Source organism: Crocuta crocuta, unplaced genomic scaffold (genome assembly GCF_008692635.1).
Source record: "Crocuta crocuta isolate KB4526 unplaced genomic scaffold, BGI_CrCroc_1.0 scaffold228, whole genome shotgun sequence".
In the NCBI taxonomy this organism is placed as follows: Eukaryota; Metazoa; Chordata; class Mammalia; order Carnivora; family Hyaenidae; genus Crocuta; species Crocuta crocuta.
In genome coordinates, this window is record NW_027532820.1 from 2,077,016 (window position 1) to 2,099,886 (window position 22,871).

Below are 22,871 nucleotides of genomic sequence, written 5' to 3' on the forward strand. Positions count from 1 at the left end.
ACAAATTAGGAGGCTATTTCCAGCCAAGGGATTCTCTTGAAATCCTGGACTAAAGGGTGCCTGGGTGGCTCAGTAGGTTGAGCATCTGACCCTTGATTTTGGCTCAGGTCATGATCCCAGGGTTGTGAGATCAAGCCCTGCATTGGGCTCTGCACTGAGCATGGAGCCTGCTTAAGATCCTCTGTCTCTCGGGGCACCTGGGTGGCTCAGTTGGTTAAGTGTTCAGCTTCAGCTCAGGTCATGGTCTCCTGGTTTGTGAGTTCGAGCCCCACGTCGGGTTCTGTGCTGACATCTCAGAGGCTGAAGCCTGCTTCAAGTTCTGTGTCTCCCTCTCTCTTGCCCCTCCCCCACTCACACTCTGTCTCTCTGTCTCTGTCTCTGTCTCTCTCTCAAAAAGGGAGCGAGGGAGGGAAGGAGAGAATAGGAGAGGGAGTCCTGGACTATGGTGGTAGAAGAGCAGAGAGAAGAAAGAGCAATTCAAGGACCACTTAGGAAACCAGCCTGGCAAGAATGTGGATTGACTGGCAGGTAGGGGTGAGTGGGAGACGGCCAAGGTGGCCAGTTGGAAAGGTGCCATATGTTGAGAGGCAGGGACTGCCAGCCCTCTCTTATTAATGAGGAAACTAGCGAGGATGGAATGACTTGCCCAAGGTCATCTGAAAGAAAAAGTGTGTCTGTCCTAAAGTATAAAGGCCTAGCTGGGGGTGCCTGGATGGCTCAGTCGGTTAAGCGTCCTACTTTGGCTCAGGTCATGATCTCATGGTTTGTGGGTTCAAGCCCCACGTCAGGCTCTATGCTGACAGCTAGCTCAGAGCCTGGAGCCTGTCTTCAGATTCTGTATCTCCCTCTCTCTCTGACCCTCCCCTGCTCACACTGTCTCTATCTCTCTCTCAAAAATAAATAAAACATTTTTTTAAAAATTTTTAATAAAAAAATAAAATAAAGGCCTAGCTGATTTCCACAGTGCTATAATTCTCCTGAGAACTTCCCAATTACCTTCCTTCACCATCTCTCTTATCATGAGATGATGCTACCAATTGTGGCCACTCTGTGTTTACAAATAGAGTCCAAACCCTTAAATGTATAAGTGACTGTGCTTTACAATGTTTATGGCCTAAAGTTCCCAGATACCTATTGACTTGCCAAGGTAGGAAGGAGGTACATGAGATATTTTCCATCTTTCAAAGGGCCTAATGTAAATCATGCATTTATTGACAATAAGATTGTGCAGGTTACCTACAATATCAAGTTTCTTTGCCTTGGAGTGGAATGATAACTTGGTACACTAATGCTGGTTATCTCATTGATCAGCTGTTCTCATTGGCAGAGCTTCTATCATCGTCTTTGACGGATGAAAATGGGAAAATCAATCATTACTTAAATATGCATTGTTATCTAGACAATGGGACCTATAGGGAAAAATATAAACAGAGGATGGAGAAAAGTTTAGATAGCACTACTTTAAGCTGTGGGGTTAGTTTTCAATAGTACAGGGAAAGTGGAAGTGTTTGTCCTTTGATGCCTCTCTGCCGGGGGCTAGATGACTCCTATCCCTCCGCATATTGTCAGGGTACCCCGGTCACACCCCGAGAACTCTATGATCCCCCATATGCCACATCTAGATGGCTACATCCTGCAATCTGTCCCTTACCTTCCTTTTGTCTCAGAGGATCCTGCTCCTCAATTCCTAATGTGACAATGACTTTATCTATCTGAATTCATGAGAATGTTATCCACTGCACATCAATGAGGTAGAACCAGCACTCAGCCTTGAAAACCTTCAGCATTCAAGGAGTGTGTGAACTAAGAAGTCATTTATTTACTCTTTCAGTGAGCCCTGTGTAAGGCATTCTGCTCAATAATGGGAACACGGGCCGCTAGTGTGCAAGCAAGTCAGAGGGAGATTGATCCTGCCTTCCCCTGTGCTCACACACATGAAACAGTAACCATTTGGAAGCAGCGTCACCATCTCAGTTACCTGAGGCACGGTGACGATCGTTAACATTTACTGAGCACCAACTGTGCACAAGGCACTCACTGGCTTAAGATTCAGCCCTGCCCTCAGGGGCTTAGAGTCAGGCCAGGAAGACAGGACCTGTGCATACACAGGAAGATAATAAAGTGAATGCCAAGATGGCTATAGAGACCAAGGATGCTACAGGAGTTCAGGGTGGGGGCAGGGCTCCAGAGGGCTGGCCTAGTTAAGGTGACCTTCAAGAAGAGTGACATTTGGCAAGATTTTGGAGGACGGCTGGGATTTAAACAGAGAGAGGAGGGCATTCAGACAACAGGGACTGTGATGAGTGAGCAAGAGTAGGGAGAAGAACAGGCACATTGTGGGCAGACAAGAGGGAAGTGCGGGGGAGGATTTTAGGGCACCTTTGAGCTGAAATGTGGAGGCAGAGGCCAGTTTGGGTGCAGAGTGCTGGCTCTCCCCAGGGGGGTCTACGCATAGTGCTTGGAAAATGGGGTTTCAGTTGAAGCCACTATTCAGTTGAGAGCAGAGATTGGCTCTGCTTTCAGGCCATCTCTGACAGCGTCTTTCCAGATACCTTTGAGCAAAGAAAGGGCCATCCTCTCTCTGGGACCTTGTTCAGGAACTGCCATCTGCTGAGGTGAAACCCAAGACACCCCTTTGCAAGGACATATGGAGATTGAGGATGGCCCTGCAGTGTGGCCCAGTGCCAGACTCTGCCAGGAGACCAATGAGAACCGAGGGCTCTGGGACCTACCAGTCAGCCAACACCCCACCCCTGCCCATCCCAAGGAAGTTGTGAAACATCGCATATTTCTGACAAACCAGGAAAAAGGTGGCTCCTAATCATTGAAGCACCAATGCACAGCAGCATGAACAACCATCCCCTGTCCCTTCTCTACCCAAAGTTCCGTCCTCATGTTCAGATATATATGTTTTATATATATATAAATCCCTGTGACACTGCTAAGGTTCCCAAAGACAGGGCACTTGCCCTCAATGGCAAATGACAGCCTAGGAAGATAGTTGTTATTATGGTATTCAGGAATACAGGGAAGGGTTCATTCAATAGCTCTATTTCTGGAAGAGCCACTGTCCTCCCAGGGAAAGCAGTCCCAAGCGTATACTCATGCACTTCATTAAAGCACCAACATAAATCTGCTGATTTGCTTTGTTTATAGAATGAATGAGATCCTTCTTTCATCTCTCCCCAAAGAGTAGATGCTACCAGAAGCCTGAATTCCTTACACGATAAGAGAAAGTTTGACCACAAGTATTAAGATCATTGCTGTTGTTTTCTTTAAAACAAAACAGACCAGAAAGCGAGCAACAATGCCTATGCGCCAGGAGTGTGGCCGCTTAAATAGAATCCCCAGGCTTCCTGGTTCATAAATCTCTTGAGTAAACAAGAAGCCTTATTGTTTCATAATCACATTTAATTTTGAGTTGAAAAGAACATGACCCAGTCTAATCACCTATTTGCCAAAATTGGGACTGTTTTAAAAAATATATCAATCCATTCTCAACAAAAATGGGGACTGGTTGCCGTGAGACTTGTCAAAAGACTGAATCTAGACACCAAGGACCATTCCTAAAGGAAAGTGCTAAGAAAGCCTTTTCTGATAGTGGCATCTCTGCAGCAAAGGTTTAGCCTATCAGGAAAATGCTTTTGAAGGTCATAAAATTCATTTGGCTGTATAAGTTCTGGTGTGTATGCTAAAATAATCAGTCACGTTACTTTATAGTCACGCCTCGTACTCTCGTTCTGGAAAATCAATAAAGTGAGGGGAAGGCTAGGGATATTGTGTATAACTATGTAAAGGAGAGAAAACAAAAAAATAATAATATTCTGTGGAAATGGTCCTTGAGGAAGTACAGACCTAGTTTTCCTAAGCAGGTTCAGTTTTATCTCCAAGCTCATCACTGAGTTATTAAACCAAAGTTCCCATCATAGCCTAAATAAAAGTACAAAAAATGAAAAAAAGGAAATAGCATGTATCCTTCTCTTGATGCTCTGGGGCACTGGAAATTATCCATGACCTTTAATATGTATTTCTAAACCGTGTCCATTATTCACACCCTTAAGGTTTTGTTCTATAAAACGTTACAAACCCTGATGTTGTGACCTTTCCTCACCTGAAATTTTCCCCCGCCTCTCCTCTGCCACGTCAATTCTTCCTTATGTTTCCAGACCCAGCCCAAGATCCTTCTGCTTCTCAAAGCCACCTCTGAGAGGCTGGGGACCCAGGAAGTCTGAGGAGCAAGGGCTGGAAGGCAGGAAGAGTGTCCTGCATGAAGCCATAATGAGGCCCCGCAAAGCTGCTTTGTGAGAGTGTTTCCAGGCTCCGGGGACACTCTCTCCTCTCCATCGAAACTGCTGCTGAGGATGAGTGGGGTGTCCAGGCAGAAGAGGGAGCAGTCACTCATGGGCCACCTGTGTTTCTTCTGGCTTGTCACCAGCGGTAGCTAGGGTCTGTGCAGACCTTCCCATACACTGAATCTAGATGCAGAAAGCACTCAGTGGTCATCTGTGCCAAGTGCCCACGCCACGTAGGAAGTGCTTTGGCAGCCTTCCTGGTGGATGTTGAGGGATGCTCACCACCTCCCAAGGCAGTGTTCCTGCCATGGCCAAACAGCTGTGATTATTCGTTTACTTTGATGTTGACCTGGAGCCAGTCTGCACGTTGGCCCTCTTTTGCTCTCCAGACTCCAGACCCTCTATGCTCTGAAGTAAACATCGTCAACCTTGGTGCCCCCAGAGCTTGCAAAAGGATAGTTTTCATGTTTTATTCCTCTGTTCAGCAGCCCCTCCATTTTTACCAGGCTACACAGCTGCCTGATCACCTACACATCCAACCACTCTTTTCAAGGAAATATCTCAGCTGGTGGAAATTGACCTTCTCTCTGTGACCCTAAACAGCATTTCTTTTTTGTTGTTGTTGTTCGCTTGGGTTTTAAAACAAATTATGTATTTATTTAGAGAATGTGAGAGGGGAAGCGGCAGAGAGAGTAGAAGAGAGACCAAGCAGGCTCCACGCTCAGCACAGGGCCCGACATGGAGTTCAGTCTCATGAACCATGAGAATCATGACCTGAGCAGAAGTCGAGAGTTGGAGGCTTGACTGACTGAGCCACCCAGGTACCCCCACAGCATTTCTTAATCAAACAAGTTTAGGAAAAACTGGGTGAAATGAAGTTAAACAGATGCCTTTACCGCAGAACCTCTCGGGGACTTTGATGTACTATGATTCTCCAAGAAGGCTTACCTTATACTTAATTTCACAAATTTTGTTAGGAACAGAACTTCGGAAAATGGTAGCCAAACTGAGCTTCAAACACCCTCATTCTGCAGCTAGACATCCCTCTCTCTACCTCTGATTATACCAGAGAACACCTACATGGCTTCCTGACTCTGACAAATTCAAGATTTCTCACCTGGGCTCCATATTCCAGCTTAGTGGTGTTTGCTTTTTATATTATTTTTGTAACTTGTTGAGGTATGATTGACAAAGGAAAATTGTTTATATTTAATGTATACATCTTAGTGCTTGATACCAGTATACCTTGTATAATGATTACCACAATTAAGCTAACATATCCATCACCTCACATAGTTACCATTTGTGTGTGTGTGTGTCTGTGTGTGTGTGTGTGTCTGTGTGTGTGTGTGTGTGTGTGTGTTAAGAAAACTTAAGATTACTACCTTAGCAAACTTCACATTTTCTACATTATTACTAACTATTGCTACCAGGCTGTATAGTAGAGCCCTAGAACTTATTTGTCTCATAACTGAAAGTTTATACCCTTTGACCAATGTCTCCCCTACCTTCCAGCCCCTGGCAACCACAATTCTACTCTCTACTTCCATGAGCAGACATTTTAGATTCCACATATATGTGTGATCATATTATATTTGTCTTTATGTGTCTGGCTTATTTCATGTAGCATAATCTCCTCCATGTCCCTTCATGTTGTCACAAATGGCAGGTCTTCTTTTTTAAAGTTCAAAATAATATGCCATTGTATATATGGATGACATTTTATCCGTTCGTGGGTCGATAACATTTCAGTTGTTTCCATGTCTTAGCTATTGATGAATAATGCTGCAACAAACATGGAAGTGCAGATATCCCTTCAAGATGCTGATTTCATTTCCTTTGGATATGTACTCAGGAGTAGGAGTGGTGGATCATGTGGTAGCTCTATTTTTAATTTTTTGAGAAACCTCTCAACTGTTTTCACATAGTGGCTGCACCAATTTATGTTCCCACCAGCAGTACACAAGGCTTCTCTTTCCCCTGCATCCTGACCAACTCTTATTATCTCTTGTCTTCTTGATGATCATCATTCTTTTTTTTTAATAAATATTTTTATTTATTTCTAAGAGAGAGAGAGAGAGACAGCGTGAGCAGGGGAGGGTCAGAGAGAGAGGGAGACACAGACTCTGAAATAGGCTCCAGGCTCCGAGCTGGCAGTCCCCACAGAGCCCGACGCGGGGCTCGAACCCACGAACCGCGAGATCATGACCTAAGCGAAAGTCGGACGCTTAACCGACTAAGCCACCCAGGCGCCCCTTGATGATCATCATTCTAACAGATGCGAAGTGATCTCTCTTAGTTTGAATTTGCACTTACATAATAATTAGTGATGTTAATCACCTTTTCATAGACCTGTTAACTAATGTCTTCATTGAAGAAATGTCTTGAGTTCCTATGCCCATTTTCTGAACGGGTTATTTTGTTTTGTTGCTATTGAGTTGACTGAGTTCCTTATATATTTTGTACATTAACTCCTTCTCACATATATGGTTTGCAAATATTTTCACCCATTCTGTGGGTTATCTTCTCATTTCGTTGGCTGCTTTCTTTGTTGTGCAAAAGCTTTCTAGTTTGATGTGGTCTCACTTGTTTATTTTTGCTTTTGTTGCTTGGCTTTTAGTGTCATACCCAAAAACTCAGTGCCAAGATCAATGTCAAAGAGCTATCCCTTATGTTTTCTTTTAGGAATTTTATAGTGTCAGGTCTTGCATTTAAATCTTTAATCCATTTTAAGCTAATTTTTCCATATGGTATAAGATAAGGGTCCAATTTCACTCTTTTGCATGTGATTATCTACTTTTCCCAACATCATTTATTGAAGGGACTATCCTTTTTCCATTGTGTGTTTTTGGCTCCTTTGTCAAAATTTAATTGACCATATATGCATGAGTTTATTTCTGGATGTTTTATTCTGTTCCATTGGTCTATATGTCTAATTTTATGACAGAACCATGCTATTTTAACTACTATAGCTTTGTAAATATAGTTCGAAATCCAGAAGTGTGATGCCTCCAGGTTTGTTCTTCTTCTTGCTCAAGATTACTTTGGTTATTCATGGCTCCATAAACATTTTAGGATGTTTTTTCTATTTCTGTGAAAAATGCTGCTGGAATTTTGATAGGGATTACATTGACTCTATAGGTTACTTTGGGTTGTATAGACATTTTAACAATACCAATTCTTCTGATCCATGAACACAGGAAAGCTTTCCACTTATTTGTGTCTTTTTCAGTTTCATTCAGCAATGTCATAATTCTCAGTGTACAGATCTTTTACCTACTTGGCTCAATTCATTCCTAAGTATTTTATTCTTTTTGATGCTATTGTAAATGGGATCATTTTCTTTATTTCTTTTCACATAGTTTGTTAGTATAAAGAAATGCAACTGATTTCATATGTTTGATTTTGTATCCTGCACCTTTAAGGAATTTATTTATTAGCTCTACCAGCTTTTTTTTTTANGGATCCATTTGTCCGTTGATGGACACTTAGGCTCTTTCCATGTTTTTAGCTTTACCAGCTTTTTGACTGGAGTCTTTAATATTTTCTATATGTAAGATCATGTCATCTACAAACAGAGACAGTTTTACTTCTTTTCCAATTTAGATGCCTATTATTGCATTTTCTTGCCTAATTGCTATGGCTAAGACTTCTGGCTTTATACTGAATAGTAGTAGATCTTGATCTGCTGTTAGAGGAAAAGGTTTTATCTTTTCACTGTCAAGTTTAAGATTAGCTGTGGGCTTGTCATATACAACCTTTATCAAGTTGAAACACATTCCTTTTATACCTAATTCACTGAAAGTTTCTATCATGAAAGGAAGTTGAATTTTGTCAAATGGTTTTTCTGTATCTATTGAGATGATTGTGATTTTTTCCCCTTCAACCTGTTAATATGGTATATCACGTTGATTGATTTGTGGGTATTGAACCTTCCTTCCATCCCAGGGAGCAATGATTTTTTTTAAATATGGTCTAGGACTAGATTATTTAGATTACCAGATACAGTTTGGGCTTACAATTAGAATCTAGTCCTCCCATATGTAAAGCAAACTCTATCAGAAAGAAACTTCCAGGTACAGTGATTTTCATTATAGTCTTAAATCTTAATAATTGCCAATAACATTTTACCTTAACCTTGTCTTGGAATGAGACTTGATAAGAACTCTAAAGGACCCCGATTCCTATTTTCACAACTAGTCGGTTCATACCTCTGAGTCTTGGGCTCGTGAGCCTTAAATGCAGCCTGGCATTAAAAGCCCTTCCATCTTTCTAAGACAGCACTTCTCAGCTGCCAGCGTATTCATATATTTACCTGTTTTCACTCCTTAGCTACTTAATGGAACTGCTACAGTTTACCTTTCACACTGACTTATTATCCAAGAAGCTCCCTCATTACTCTGAATTCCCCTTGTACATTCTACTCTATTGGTGGAAATAGTGAGAATATAGTCCTGAAACCTCCATGCCCATAGCATAAAACTGGTTTCCTCTTCTCTACTAGAGAAGAACAATTTCCTTCTCTTTTTAGTAAAGTTTCTTTTTTTTATTTTGTGTTTTTTGCTCAGTAATTCATACTCATTAAAGAAATGTAGAAGATGTAGAAAGACTGAAAAACGAAATAAAAATCATCCATAATCCCACCAATGAAGAAACTCCACTATTAATATTTGGGTTACTCTTCTTTTTTAAAATTTTTTAATGTTTATTTATTTCTGAGAGAGACAGAGACAGAGCACCAAGATGAGGAGGGGCACAGAGAGAGGGAGACACAGAATCTAAAGCAGGGTCCAGGATTTTAGCGGTTAATACAGAGCCTGACGTGGGGCTCGAACCCACAAACCGTGAGATCATGACTTGAGCGAAGTCAGATGCTTAACCGACTGAGCCAGCCAGGCACACCCCTCAAACTCTTTTAAAAAATAAAGAAATCTTTACCAACCGGAATCCAGCTGCCAAGTATTAGATGTGCTTGAAAGTTTAAATACACTAGAAGCTAAGGTTGCCTCTAGCAATATTCAACTCATACAACTTATTTCTTGTACCTCATATCTCTTCCAGGAGTAAGACTTTCAAATAATTTTACAGAGAAAAATGAGTTTTTAAAATGTCTTGTCATGTGTGTTAATTACCTTTGTATGTGCTTCATGTACATTTAGCTAATGTATTCTATATGCCGGCTCCATCTTCTAGCCCCACTGAAGCAGCCCTGATCTTCTTATACCCCAGTTCACACTATTCAGCCACACAACTGTCACTTTAAATAAGCATTTTTGAAAATTATGTCAAATTCACTTTGAGGAGAACTGCTAAAATATACTTTGCCTATTTTATAATGGTCTCTTTTCAAATGAAATTAACTCTTCTTTCCAAATTCACATATACACTTAACAATTAAGAAGTATTTATAAAGTACATGGCATGGTGTCTGTTCTACAAAAACAGTACACCTGCAGCAATTTTAAAAGGGGTCGCCAAGTTAATAAACTGAAAACACAACAGGCTTTCAGGAAAAGGGGTGGCTCATGTGGGCAAAACTGTTAAGATCTGTACTGAACTGTAAAGGCTAAGAGCAGAACTGGCAAGAAAAATACCAGCAGAGATCAGAGGCTGAAATTAGCCTTCAACCAACATTTATCATGCGCTAATGCTACATACTAGGCATTGGGGGAGGGGAGGGGATGAGAGATGATAAAAGCAGCATGGAGTGGGGGGCTCGTAAGTTCCCTGGACGAACAGGAGAAGCTTCCATGAGGACATGCCCCGGAACTTAGCAGTGAAGGAAAGAAAAGGGAATTCTAAGCATGGAGACTAGCAAGGGCAAAGGAAGGATGCATGCAGGAACACGGCCACCCTCAGAACAGGATACGGGGATGGATGAGGGATAGGAGGCCACTGAAGGAGGCAGGACCCAAACCCCAAGTCCTGGGTGCTATACTTCTTAACTTTACCTCCATTAAGCCAAATGCTAGAAGAACATTTATACCATGGATAGAAATTTCTGGAATTGCAATGAGATATGAGACCTTGCCTCTGCCTTGTAAGAACTCCCAGGCTGCTTGAGGAGGCAAGAAACAATCCTCATAATCCTCATTCTCAGAGTTTAGGCTCTCCATGACAATCTTACCTGGCCCAAAGCCAAAGATAACTCTTAAAGAAAATTCAAAGGAGTTTGGTCAGGACACAGCACCCTGCACAGTTTCTTCTTAGGAGCAAGATGGCTATGGGGAGAGGTCTCTCCACCTCAGCTTTCCCTGAGCACCCCTCTTCTCCCACAAGTACCTCTTAAGAGAATGAAGCAGGAGGGAGACCCCACCTCATTCAAGCTGGAGTCCATTGCTCAGCTACCTAGAGCCCTGCCTGGAAGAGGAGGATCGAGAGCCTGAGGGTGGTTACCTTGAGCTGGATCAAGGGATGGACCCAGGAGCTCCAGAGCCATGGCCATAGCCATCCCTTCTGCTGCCTGCTCTCCTTCAGCATTATTCCCTCCAGACACCAAGCTTACCCCAGAACCTCCGTGTATCCCCCTGCCTTGGGCATCTGATCCAGACCTCCTGTTTCCTGACCTTGTACCAGAGCCTCCACTCTCTGCCTGGCATACATTAACAGATCAACAAATATTTCTGTGATAACAAATGAAAGTCAGCTTTCACTTCCTATTTACCACCCCTGCTTCATGCCTTTATCTAATCTCTGTGTCTTTGACCCAGCTTATTAATATGGCCCCGGGAATAGATTACAAATGCAGAGCTACCTTGCTGAATGGTGCGGTGTTATTGTCCGTGACTCCCTGATCTACACTGATTATAAACATCCAGTTACAGCAGCTTATCAGTCAGGACACATGCCCTTTTCCATGACCAGAGCAACATTAACGTATGTAATTCATTCATTCGTTCATCAAACATTTATCAAGGCCATGCTGTAAGTCAGGCACTGAGCTGGGAGCTGAGGATACAGAAATGAAAACACAAACACACACACAGACAATAAAGACAGAAATGTGTAGAAAAGTGTATAATCTAAACATTAATGCTGAGACCACCTGGACGATTCAGGTGGGACACACTTTGAGAACCACAGTCAGAACATAGCTATTGATGGGAAAATATATTCATAATCACATTAATAAGGGATTTCAAATATACCTGAAGCACTAAAGACTTATTTTCCTCTGTAGTTAGGTTACATAAACGGTAGTGAATGATGGTGCAAACATCTATGAAGCACCTGCTGTGTGTTGGCATGGTGGCTTATGTATCACCGAGCACAGAAACACATTGAGATGGAAAATGGGGTGCAGCAGGGTAAGAGGGCTACCATTTGCCCCTGGTTTTGCATGTGGCTGGTTTCAAGGAAGAGAAGCTACACTGAGAACTAAGTTCAAAAGATAATTAAGCCAGTTAAAAAGCAAAAACAGCACTGGGACTGAAGCTGAGTTTCAGAGCCAATTTCCAAGAAGTAATTTCATCATCATAGAACATCAAACGTGAATTCCATTTTCAGCTATGCAAATTCCAAAAGAATAATACCTCGCATTTGCATAATGCTTGATGCTTTTCAAAGCGCTTTCCCAGTTATTAATCTAGGGGAGGCTTTATTATCACCGGAAACATAAATTGAAATTCTGTTCAGACTGAAGTTCTCCATTAATTTTTCCACTTTCCCCTGAAAAACCAGAGCCACCTAAATCCAGGTGCTTTGGGTTGAGTGGGTAACTGTAATAAGTTTAACTGGCAGGGTGAATATGCGTAAATGGAGCATATTGTGGGCCCTTCCATCTACAGACACAGGCCTTTGGCACAGCCAAACTTTGGAAATCCTCCTGTTGAATTAACAAGATAACAGGCAGCTACTCTCAGTTCAAATCTGAGGTCCTTTCAGGGTCTCAAACTTTGTGGGCACTGCATGCACTAACGTTCGTCAGAATCCATTCTCTTATATTAAATATCAGAAAACTACACAATCAGTTCCGCCACTTTGTCCTTAAACCTGCAGAAATCCCTGTAAATGACCTCCTGCAAAGTAGCCCGCAAGCCGGACAGCTCCTATGTCCTTTTTGTTTTTAATGTCCTATGAACCGAGAGGCTGAATCTGCTGTAAATCCAGCAGTGGGAGAGGATCTCAGAAAAGCGAGGTGAGAAGATATGATGAATATGAGGAAATACTTCTCCCCAAACCTTTCCAACTTGTTTCTTTTTCTGTCTCTTGCAAACTTAATTATGTGTAGCGCTCTCAGTCACTGAATCACCAGCCTTTCCTGACACCTCGATCTCATGCATTTTAGCAAAAGATTAACCTGGCTGTTTGCTTTTAATTCTGAGGCTGTGTTAATACTCAACTCCCTCTAGATTAGAAAAGAAGAAAAACACACTCCCACATACCCCACCCTGGCTGCAGCGAGAGGCTCCTGGGCTGCTGTTTCTGACATTGTCACAGTCATGGGAACCTGCTGGCCGCACTTACCATTTCAGGAAGGCCAAGAAGACCACTGACAGGGCCACTGTCACCATGGGGCCATTTACTTCCCAGATGAGAAACCCCAAGACTTCCATTGTTCTTCAGAGTCCCTAGAGGGGCGGTCCTCCAGAGGAAAGAGGGAGGCTGAGGCCCCTGCTATTACAGGGATCACGCTGTACAGATGGAAGAAGGAACAGGCAAGCGAGAACACATCACACCAAGTGGGTCCCCAAAATGTGCTCTTCGTCAGAATGTCTCCTTATAAAGAGGAAGGAAGAGGAGGGAAGAAACACAGGGTTTCAGTGTAAGGCAATGAATCAGCAACTTTATTTTCTTGAGAACTGCATTGTCAATAAACATTTATGTTAACTTCCCCGGGAATTAGCAGCAGAACTGGTCCTATGTTTGCCAAAAGCTACATGGCTGCAACCAGAGATTTCTACTCTGATGAAAAGTCCAATAGTCTACGAAGAAAGACTCCCCTTCAAAAAAAAATTTAATTCAGGGGCGCCTGGGTGGCAGCGTCCGACTTCGGCTCAGGTCATGATCTCACGGTTCGTGGGTTCAAGCCCCACATCGGGCTCTGTGCTGACAGCTCAGAGACTGGAGCCTGCTTCAGATTCTGTATCTCCCTCTCTCTCTGACCCTCCCCTGCTCGCTCGCTCTCTCAGAAATAAATAAAACATTTAAAAAATTAATTCATAATTCAATGAAGATATGGGTCAGGAGACTCTGAATGTCCCAGAAAAAGTTGGGGTCAGCTGATGGAAAATACTGGCTGCATTGAGGACATCCATCCCACTAAGTCCATTGGTTCCTGGAGTCTGAGGGGTCCTTGGTGACTGGATGTTGAAACAGACCAGAGATCTTGCCCTGTGTCACACACGGATACTCTGTGTCAGTATTTTTCAAGCTTCTAAAAACATGTCCATAGGCTCATGCGTCAGTCCTTTGTTCTAGTTCTGGGCTTATCTGACTAAAGTAGACGAATCATTTTTTGCTTATTAGTCAGCATATTACACTTTTAGTAATGGGGAGGGTGTATTAGAGAATGAGTCATTCACTCACCATGACATTAATCCATTCATTCAGTATGTATGGGGCACCAGGCTCCGAGTTTACAGCGTTTGGAAGATAGAAGTAGTACCAGACTCTGGGAAAATATCTCTGGGGAGAGATAGACAATAAGCAGGTAGACAAAGAAGTAATTGCTGTGAAGGTCATTAACACACAGCTATGACTGAGTACAACTAGGGTGACCCACTAAGAGAGGGTTGTAGGGGAAATCTGTCTAGAAAAGAAAGTTTGAAGCTGAGATTCTCAGTTAAAGGGGAGTCCATCACATAAAGAGCCACAGGCAAAGCCTTCTGGGCAAAAATGGTGACACAGAGAAAGGCTGTAAGGTGTGAAGGAATTCCTGTGTGTGGGAACTGGAAAGAGGCCAATCCTGCTGGAGTTGAGCAGGCCAGCCCAGGGAGGCAGCTGGGAAGACATGGAGATGGTCAACAGAAGCTAGACAGTACAAAGCCACGGTGAGAAGCGTGGGCTTCGTTTTATGGGACACTTAGGGTTTTAACGTGGTTGTATTTATGTTTGTTAAAATCATTCCAGCTGCACGTGGAGAATCTGTTGGAAAGGAGCAAGAGGAAGAGCAGGGAGGCCACTGAGAAGACTAGGCATTTATCCTGAGATGAGCCTGCTCGGACCAGAGCAGGTATGCAAGTAGAAAAAAGTACATAGATGAACTTGAAATATATTTAGGAGTAGACTGTGGAATTTCCTGGTGGATAGTATGGGAAAGGGAAAGGGAAAGGGGAGACAGGTCTGACTCCTGGGCTCCTGACTTGAGCTGTGGGTATATGTATAGAGGTGACATTTCCTGAGATGGGGAAGATCAAAGATTACTGGTGGGAAAAATGAAAAGCTCAGTTTGGCTTCTGTTTAGTCTGAGATGCCTGGGACACATCTGAGTGGAATTGTCAAGTCAGAGGGGAATCTTGGCTGAAATAATAACTAATAATAATAAATGACAACAATGCCATTTATGTAGGACTTACTATGGGCCAGTTACTAGTCTCAGAACATTCATATGTGTTAACTTATTTCATCCTCATAAACAACACTATGAGGCAAAGCTTTTTATTAACCCCATTTTATTAAAGAAACTAAGGCACGAGACATAGGACTCTCAAGTCCATTCTCTTAATCAAAAGATTGTATTCACACATGGAAGGCATCAATATACAAATGGGATTTAAATCCAGATGAGCCACAGCCACAAATAGCCAACCGCACAAGGACCAAATACCTTCCAAATACTTCCCTTTTCTCTGACCATTTGCCCTGCCTCCCTGTTTTTCATTCCTACTTAGGTGCCCCCAACAGCTGCACCCCGAGTGTCCCATTCTTCAGCCCAGCCCTTTTGGATGTCTCTACCCCTCTCCATATTCTATATCTCCTTTGTTTCATTTAATCAGGACCTTTTTTTAAAAACTTTTTTTGATGTTTTTATTTATTTTTGAGAGAGAGAGAGAGAGACAGACAGACAGTGTGAGCAGGGGAGGGTCAGAGAGAGAGGAAGATACAGAATCCGAAGACAGGCTCCAGGCTCTGAGCTGTCAGCACAGAGCCCGATGTGGGGCTCGAATCCACAAACCGTGAGATCATGACCTGAGCTGAAACCGGACACTCAACCGACTGAGCCACCCAGGCGCCCCTCATTTAATCAGGACCTTGATACACAGTGAAGGAATCTGTGTATTCCCATTCACAAAACAGAGCTACGCTTCATCAAGGGCCATCTGAGATACGATGCCTTAAGGCACAGGAGCCATGGTATGGGATGTCGGGGCAGAGCAAGCTGGTGTGAAGGAAGCAAGTCATTATGGCTATGGGTTCTGAGAGTTGGAAGGACCTCAGGTATTAATTACTAAGACCAGTGTATGTATCAGCGAGATGCTCATGAAAAAAATTTAAGATTCCGAGGCGACTTAAATGTGAGGAAATGCTGGTGTAAGCATTGATAAGTAAGTTTATTTCCTGAAAGGCCGCTCAGAAACTCGAACTTGCTAATGTGCATTGTGAAGCTCCAAGACTGGCATGCAGAGAGCAGCATTTCCCAAGTGTATTTGGCCACAGAATTCTTGTTAAGGGGCATTTATTAACACATCCCAGATGTAGTGTTCTCAGGAGCATGCTTTGAGAAATGTTGGCCAAATCTAACTCTTATTTACAGAGGAGGAAATAAAAACCCAGAAAGGAAAACCAACCGGTACAAAGTCCTGTAGCTGCCTAGTGATAGAACCTGGGTCTCTCGTCTCTTTTCAGGCTCTTCATTTAGAATACACTCCTCATGTCCCCCCACAGATATGTCACCCATGCACCTGGCACAGGCCCCGCCCTGTTCACGAAGAACCTTTGCATGTTCATGGCTGGCTCAGAGAGGTCTCTCTTTATTGAGGGGTTTCTCTTTTCCCCCAAGTGCCTGAGTTCACTAATCCATTCCTCTAACATTTTTGGAGCCCTTTCTATGTGATATGTGATTTGGGGGAGCTGCAAATGCTGTGGAAAGATCACCGCGCCCTTTCCACACTAGCCCCAAAGCAGAGATAACAGTGAACTGTGGACAGTAAATTAACCAAGATGAAGTGGAAGGGTCAGATATGAGAGATAATAAGCATTTCTATCAGAGAGTAACATGATTAAGAATGTATCACAATTTTGAAATCTATGACACAATGCAAGGACACGTTGGGGGTTTTCCACGATGAAGGACAGACTGTCGCCATCATGCTTACCATAATTAAACATCAGTCATTTACTCTCTGAATATTTTCTTTTTAACAGTATGTCTATTAAAAACAATCAACTTTATAGACCTGTGTTTAAAAAATATTCTATAATTCCAACTCCAAGAGACAAACTCTTCACAAATTAGTGTATGTCTTCCCACATACTTTTCTATGCATATACAAACATAGGTGTATTCTCAGTTCTTATAAAAACAAGATCATCCTACCCATTCTGTTCTGCACCTGGTCTTTTTCACTTGCCGTATCATGCATGTATCCTTCTATGTCATACCGGGAGAGATATGTTACTGGCTCCCTAGGATTCCACTGTACAGATGTGTTGTGATTCATTCAGCCTGTCCTTCACTGATTGACATTTGAATTGTTCCCAGGCTTTCCCAATTACAAAGGAGGCCACTGTGAACATCCTTGTACATATCGCTATGGCCTTGGGTAAGGCTCTCCGAAGCAACATTCTTAGAAATGGAAGCACTATGCCCAAAGATGTGCCTTTCAAAAATGCTGGTGGGTGCTGACCTCCCGAGAGGCAGTTTCCATTCTCCCTGCCTCGAGCTCTGTGTTGAGGTGCCCACTTGCCCCACCGGATAGGACACCCCACAGAGGTTTCCTCTTCAGTCTCAACCCACCCCAAGTCAATCCTGTTTTTCCTCCTCCATCCAGGGAGACATCTCCCCCAGAGTTGAGTCAACTGTTTTGACTTAAGTCTTGTGTTTCTTTTTAAAGCTTTCACTCCATAAATTCTGTGGTATTTCCTCCATGTTCTCTGTGTTTAAAAACTGCCTCTGCAGATGTCTAAGTAGTGGCTGCCTTCTCTGCTGAAAGTTCCCAGCTGGCCTGCCCCAAGCCTGGTATCTCTGGGAGGTTTGAGGCATGGGGCACGTTCTTCCTGCCAACTACGACCCCTAGTTAAAGGACAATGGGGTTTACCCAGCATCACGGAAGTTAAGAGAATATTAACCTCGCTTCAGTCTAGAGCAGCCTTGAGGAGTAGGTGAGTAGGACCTTTCATTCCTGGGCTCTGAGAGGAAGGAACTGAAGCTCAGAGATGTTACATGACTAAAATCATACATGAATAAATTCTAGAGGCCCGGCCCAATCTTCTGCCTTTAAACCTGGTGTTTTTTTCCACTAAATCTAAAGTCACATCTTGGCTTAAAAATGCATAGTTCACCAAGCTAGCCCATGGTTGTGATATAGTTTATCTTTATGTTTACCCCTCTGGGGTCCAGAGTTGCTACTGTTAAGGAAGATGGGGGGGGATGGCATGTGCCTGCAGGCTGCTTTATCTCCTTGCAGAAGATACTAGGGCCCCTTGTGGAAGGGGCAAACAGCAATCTCCTCAACACCATCCAGTATTTTAGAGACTCTCATCTACTTTCTGAGAACAGGAGGTCAGATTAGGAGGGCTCGCCCATTCCTTTAGTCCACAAACATCAATCGAACAATTGCTAGGCACGAGGCACCTGGAAGAGAATCCCAGTGTGTAAGACCTAGGTCTTGCCACCAAAGAACTCTGCTCCCGAGATAGGGAAGCACACATGTAAATACCTAAGTGCCCTGGTGTTATAGGTGCTATGACACAAATAGGTTCAGGGAACGGGGGGCGGGGCAAAATGGGAGGAAGGAGATTGGTAAAAAGTTTGAACAGATGACACGTGAGCTTAGACTGGACCGATGACTTCACCAAGCAGATGAGAATAGGACAGATGTGCTTAGCAGAGGGAGCACAGCCCACCCTTGCTCCAAGATACCAGAAGCTCAGTAAGGAGGGAGAATACTCAGAGGCCAGGTCATGCAAGGCATTGTGGGCCATGCCAAAAAGTTTACATGCCATTTCAGGATCCGTGGGAAACCAGAGAAAGACCTAAATGAAGCAGTAGCATGATTAGATTTGCCATTAAGAATATCCCTCAGGAGGCAGATTGGGTGGGTCACATCCAAGATGGGGAGGCCAGCGAAGAGGCTGCTGGCCTTCTAGGTAAGAGAAATGGCCTGAATAAAGCTGTAGAGCTAGAGACGGGGAAGAGAAGACCATGTCTTGAGATTACTAGGAAGGCAGAATCAACATGGTTATTTGGTCATTGATTGAGTGTAGGGGTGAAGATGAAGGGGCTGTCCAGGATAACGCCCCAATGTCTGGCTCCATTGATTGAGCCCATGTGTGCCACACACCATGACAAGGACATGGGAGAAGGAACAAGTATAGGGGAATTTCTGGTAAGAACACTGAGCCCGTGGTGGCCACACAAATAAAGATGCTTAGGAAGCAAGGCCAGGAGAGAAATCTGAAGCAGGGAAGTCATTTTAGTTTTGAGTGCCATCGTTGGGGTGAAGCCATAAGGATAAAGTGGCCCCAGGGAAGAGTAGTGTGTTAAAAAGCAGGCCATGGAAAGACTATCAAGAAAAACAGCTTTGGGAGAAGGATGGGCACGGGAGGTGGTGGGGTGGATGATGATGTGCAAAGGGATGGTGTGCCTAAAAAGACATTGAGGGGGAAGGAATGGTCTCAGAGAGCTGGAAAACCCGCAAAGTGTCCCTATTTCAGTGCGTAAGGATGTAGCTTTTTGTTTTCAAATGACCTGGGTTCCTTAGCTCTCTAGCTTGGGAAGTTAGGTAACCTCTCTGAGGCCTCAGTTTGTCATCTGTGAAGTGGGGATAACGGTACACCCTTCACAAGGTTGTTGTGAGGAAAACAAGGTGCTCAGCACCTCACTTGCTCAGCAGAGCTCTTGACACATAGTAAGCACGTGTGCATGCGGTCTGGGATTGTTTTCACTAAAGCCACAGGAGAACGGTTGTAAGGAGCAGGAAATGGCCATGGGTGTGAATGTTACAGAAAGGTCAAGTGAGGTGGTTACCAAGGCATCTTTGGATTTGGCACCCAGGTCATTACGGCCACCCCCAGAATGGTTTCGGTGGAGCGGTGGATGTGGCAAGGCAGAACCAGGGATAAGGAGGTTTGGAAAGGGCTGATTCAGCCTTCTCCGTCATCTCTTTGGCTCCGTGGCTGAAATGTGGGAGAAGACGCAGATTTGCGCTGGCTAGAGTAGAATTTCCACGCGCCACTAATGGGGGAGCCACGTGAAGTGAGAACACCTCCTGCATCAGGAGACATGTGGGGACAGCAGCCATCTGTTTGTGTTTCCCCTCCCACAATAAGGACAGAACTCTCTCCTCTCTTCGAGGTTGCTATGGAGACACGGATGGGTTCTATGTCACATCTTGACGTTGTATTGGTTGTGAGGGCAGGGACCATATTTTATGTATCATTGTGCGACCGCACCACCCATCGCACTGCCATTTCATATACTCACTCAGCTTTAATTAACATCCGTGAGCTGATCACTCGCAAATCTATTCTCTCCAGCCCGGTTCTCATTCCTGAGTCTCAGGCTAATATAGCCAGCTGCCCAGTGGTTCTCTTCTCGTAGATATTCCACAGATGTTAACAACTCGAAATGCCTAAAGCTAGACTCATTGTCAGAGCCGCCTCCTTCCTCCATTAATCTCATCAACCTCACGCCATGTTCTCCATGTCAGTCAATCATACCTCCTTCCGCTCAGCTCCCAAGTCAGAAACTTGGGCTCATCCTTGACCTTTCCTTCTCTCCCAGGCCCTCACCCCCACATCCAGTCAGTCACCAAGCCCTATTGTCTCTACCTGTGAAGTCGTGCTTATTTGGGTCACTACTCCCTTTATCCATTCATTCTTTCATGAAGTGAAAGTGGACCTCATCTCATTGGCTCAGTGAACGTGCTGGCATCCGACTGGTGTTAGACAATGGGACTACACTGGTGTGGGAAACAAGCCAGGCTTCCCACCTCATGGAGCTTGTATCTGGAGAGGGACCCACCCAATTCATCGTTCTGTGATCTCTCCCTAGACTGTGGGAGTCTTCTAAGAACCCCCCTGGCCCTCATTCACCCATCAGCATTTGTCTGTCGAGTTGGCGCTAGGTGCCTGGGACTGTGCTGGGTATGCCTGAAGAACATATGGACCAGTTGGTCCATATGAGTGGGAGGCATCGAACAAGGGGAAATGTAAGGCTGGATGATGTAGGAGGATGGCTAGCAGTCAGAACACCTAAGATCTGCTGGGCCCTGTGAAAAATATACTATTTCCTTTCAAAGGGAAAGGGAAGCCATTGAAGAAAAGGCTTCAAGCAGGGAAGTGACATAATGCTATTTAGGCCAACTCAATCCCATGTGGCTTCATTATTAAAATGAGTGTGGAGCTCATTGGATGACAGTCTAACAGCCACATGTCACCATCGCCCAGGTGCCCCAGTCACACAGTTGGGGCACTGAAGCAGTGCTACCATTCAGACCTTGACTGTGTGTTTCATCAGAAGGCAGGAGACGCACTTGACTACAGGCTGCTCTTGATACTGCTAATCAGACGCAGCCCATCCTATCTCCTTCACATCTCAGTTTCTCTATCAATTTATGTCACCCATGATCTCAGCTTGTCAGATGTTAGCACTTTCTAAATTATCATCCAATCCATCCTGGCACTCTGCATGGCTGAGTGTGGCTACATGTTGATGATTAGCCATAGTTGTGCTTGTGAACGTGGAGAGTTAGCAGATGGCTTGACTGCCTTAAGGCAAGTCTTGGAGTTTTCAGGCAAGCCAGTGCCCAGAACAGCCATTTTTCACCTCCTATCAGTGGAGGTGGAGCAGGCATTGTGGAGACAGACTACATGCCCAGAAAGCAGAATTCATAATCCAGAGTTTGACAGCACACTGCGGTGGTATTCCAGGCAAGTCAGCATGATGAAGTCCCTACGCAGAGTTAAAGAGGGCACTGGGACATATGCATGGGGCCTAATAATGGGGATCCCCAAGCAGAAGATAATCAGAAGTTTTGGCAGCAGCTGCCATCAAGGAAATACATACATGAGCGGGAGGTAGAATCCCAGGCCCCAGAACCGGCAGCATAGAAATAAGAATTGCATCCTGGTAGGGACGGGATGGAGAGAGAATGGATAGAATAGGTATTGTAACAAGGAGCCCCCACATCTCAAGGGCTTAACCCTACGAAATTCTAATTCTCATTCACCCAGCAGTCCAAGTGCGGGCGTTCTGTGGGGGGGCTTTCCACGCAGTGATTTGGTGGACTTGGGATCCTTCAGTTTTGTGGCCCTGCCCGCCCACTATCTGTCAGAAGCCCCTGCTGGATGATCTGCAACCAGCTGCCGGCGGGGGAAAGCAAAGAAAAAAAGCTGAGCTGATGATTTTTACAGGTGGGGCCTGGGAGTGGCGTAAATACTCCCACCCTCATGTCTTTGGCCAGAATTCAGACACGGCCACACCTACCTGCAGAAGGGCCTGGAGAAAAAGAAAGGAAGTTTGGCAAACACGCCGCATTCCTGCCACACGTAGGTCCCATCTTGGGTATGTTCTCAGTCCAAAGCTTCCTGCCTAGGAAGCCAGCTACTAGAACAGGGTGGAAGGTGGCACTGTTGAGGCTCCCAAAAAGCCTAAGCCCAATAGTCAGTTCAGGATCAGGGATAAAGAGCAACCAGCCTCAAAGATAATAGGGTGCTGCCATCTGACCTGGTTTCCCTGCTCTCTCCCCACCTGAGCCCATTTCCCATAGCACCGGGTGCTCGCTGGGGTTCTGCTCTAGGTCATGGCCAGGGGCTTGCCCACAGCTCCATGAAGCCATTGGAGCCATGTGCGATACTCATCCAGACCAAACTAGACTAAACTGGCCCACCTAACTACATCCTCTTAGAATGTGGTGCTGCTTGAGTCAGCTCCCCCCGTTCAGTGAACTGTGTGAATCAGAAGTATCTGCTCTGGCGAACGAAGTCAACTCTGTACCTTGAGCATGCCGTCAAGCCCTGACTTTACTGGTCCCAGCTCTCTCCCCCTCCGTACTGGTCTGCGTGCTGAGGTCCCCACCTGCCTTTTAGCTGTGTCCACCTGAATTATGACAGGCCTTGTGTCATTCCATATTCTCCCCCTCCCCTAGCAGGCCAGGCTCCTTCCTGTGCATTTTCAAAATTCAGAATGGATGTCACCTCCTCAAGGAAGCCCTCCGGGACTGCACATGATGATGAGTTAGTTGCACTTTTGTGCCCTGCCGTAACGTCCCAGGCTTTCTCCATTGAAGTTGCCCGACTAACTGCGTATCTATACTCTAGGTAGAAGCCTTTCGAGAACAGAGGGTGTACCTGATTCAACAGTGTATCCCCAATGGTGAGGAGAAAGCCTGCCTGTCACTCAGTAGGTGTTCACGAAATGTTTGCGTGAATGAACGCACGCCTGTGTTTCAGGTAGCAGCCACCAGATGGCAACAG

General features: G+C 44.5%; 1 protein-coding gene across 2 annotated transcripts in view; it reads right to left on the bottom strand.

Moving 5' to 3' along the window:
- TBXAS1 (thromboxane A synthase 1) overlaps nucleotides 1-12,957 on the bottom strand; it is a 157,525-nt gene extending 144,568 nt beyond the window's left edge. The window contains exon 1 of one of the 2 annotated variants that reach the window (XM_077781054.1): nucleotides 12,759-12,957. In XM_077781054.1, the coding sequence (XP_077637180.1) occupies nucleotides 12,759-12,847 (89 nt within the window). In that variant the 5' untranslated portion in view covers nucleotides 12,848-12,957. The remainder of the gene's footprint in view (nucleotides 1-12,758) is intronic. The other variant, XM_077781055.1, reaches the window with a different exon arrangement.
- Nucleotides 12,958-22,871: the final 9,914 nt, after the last annotated feature.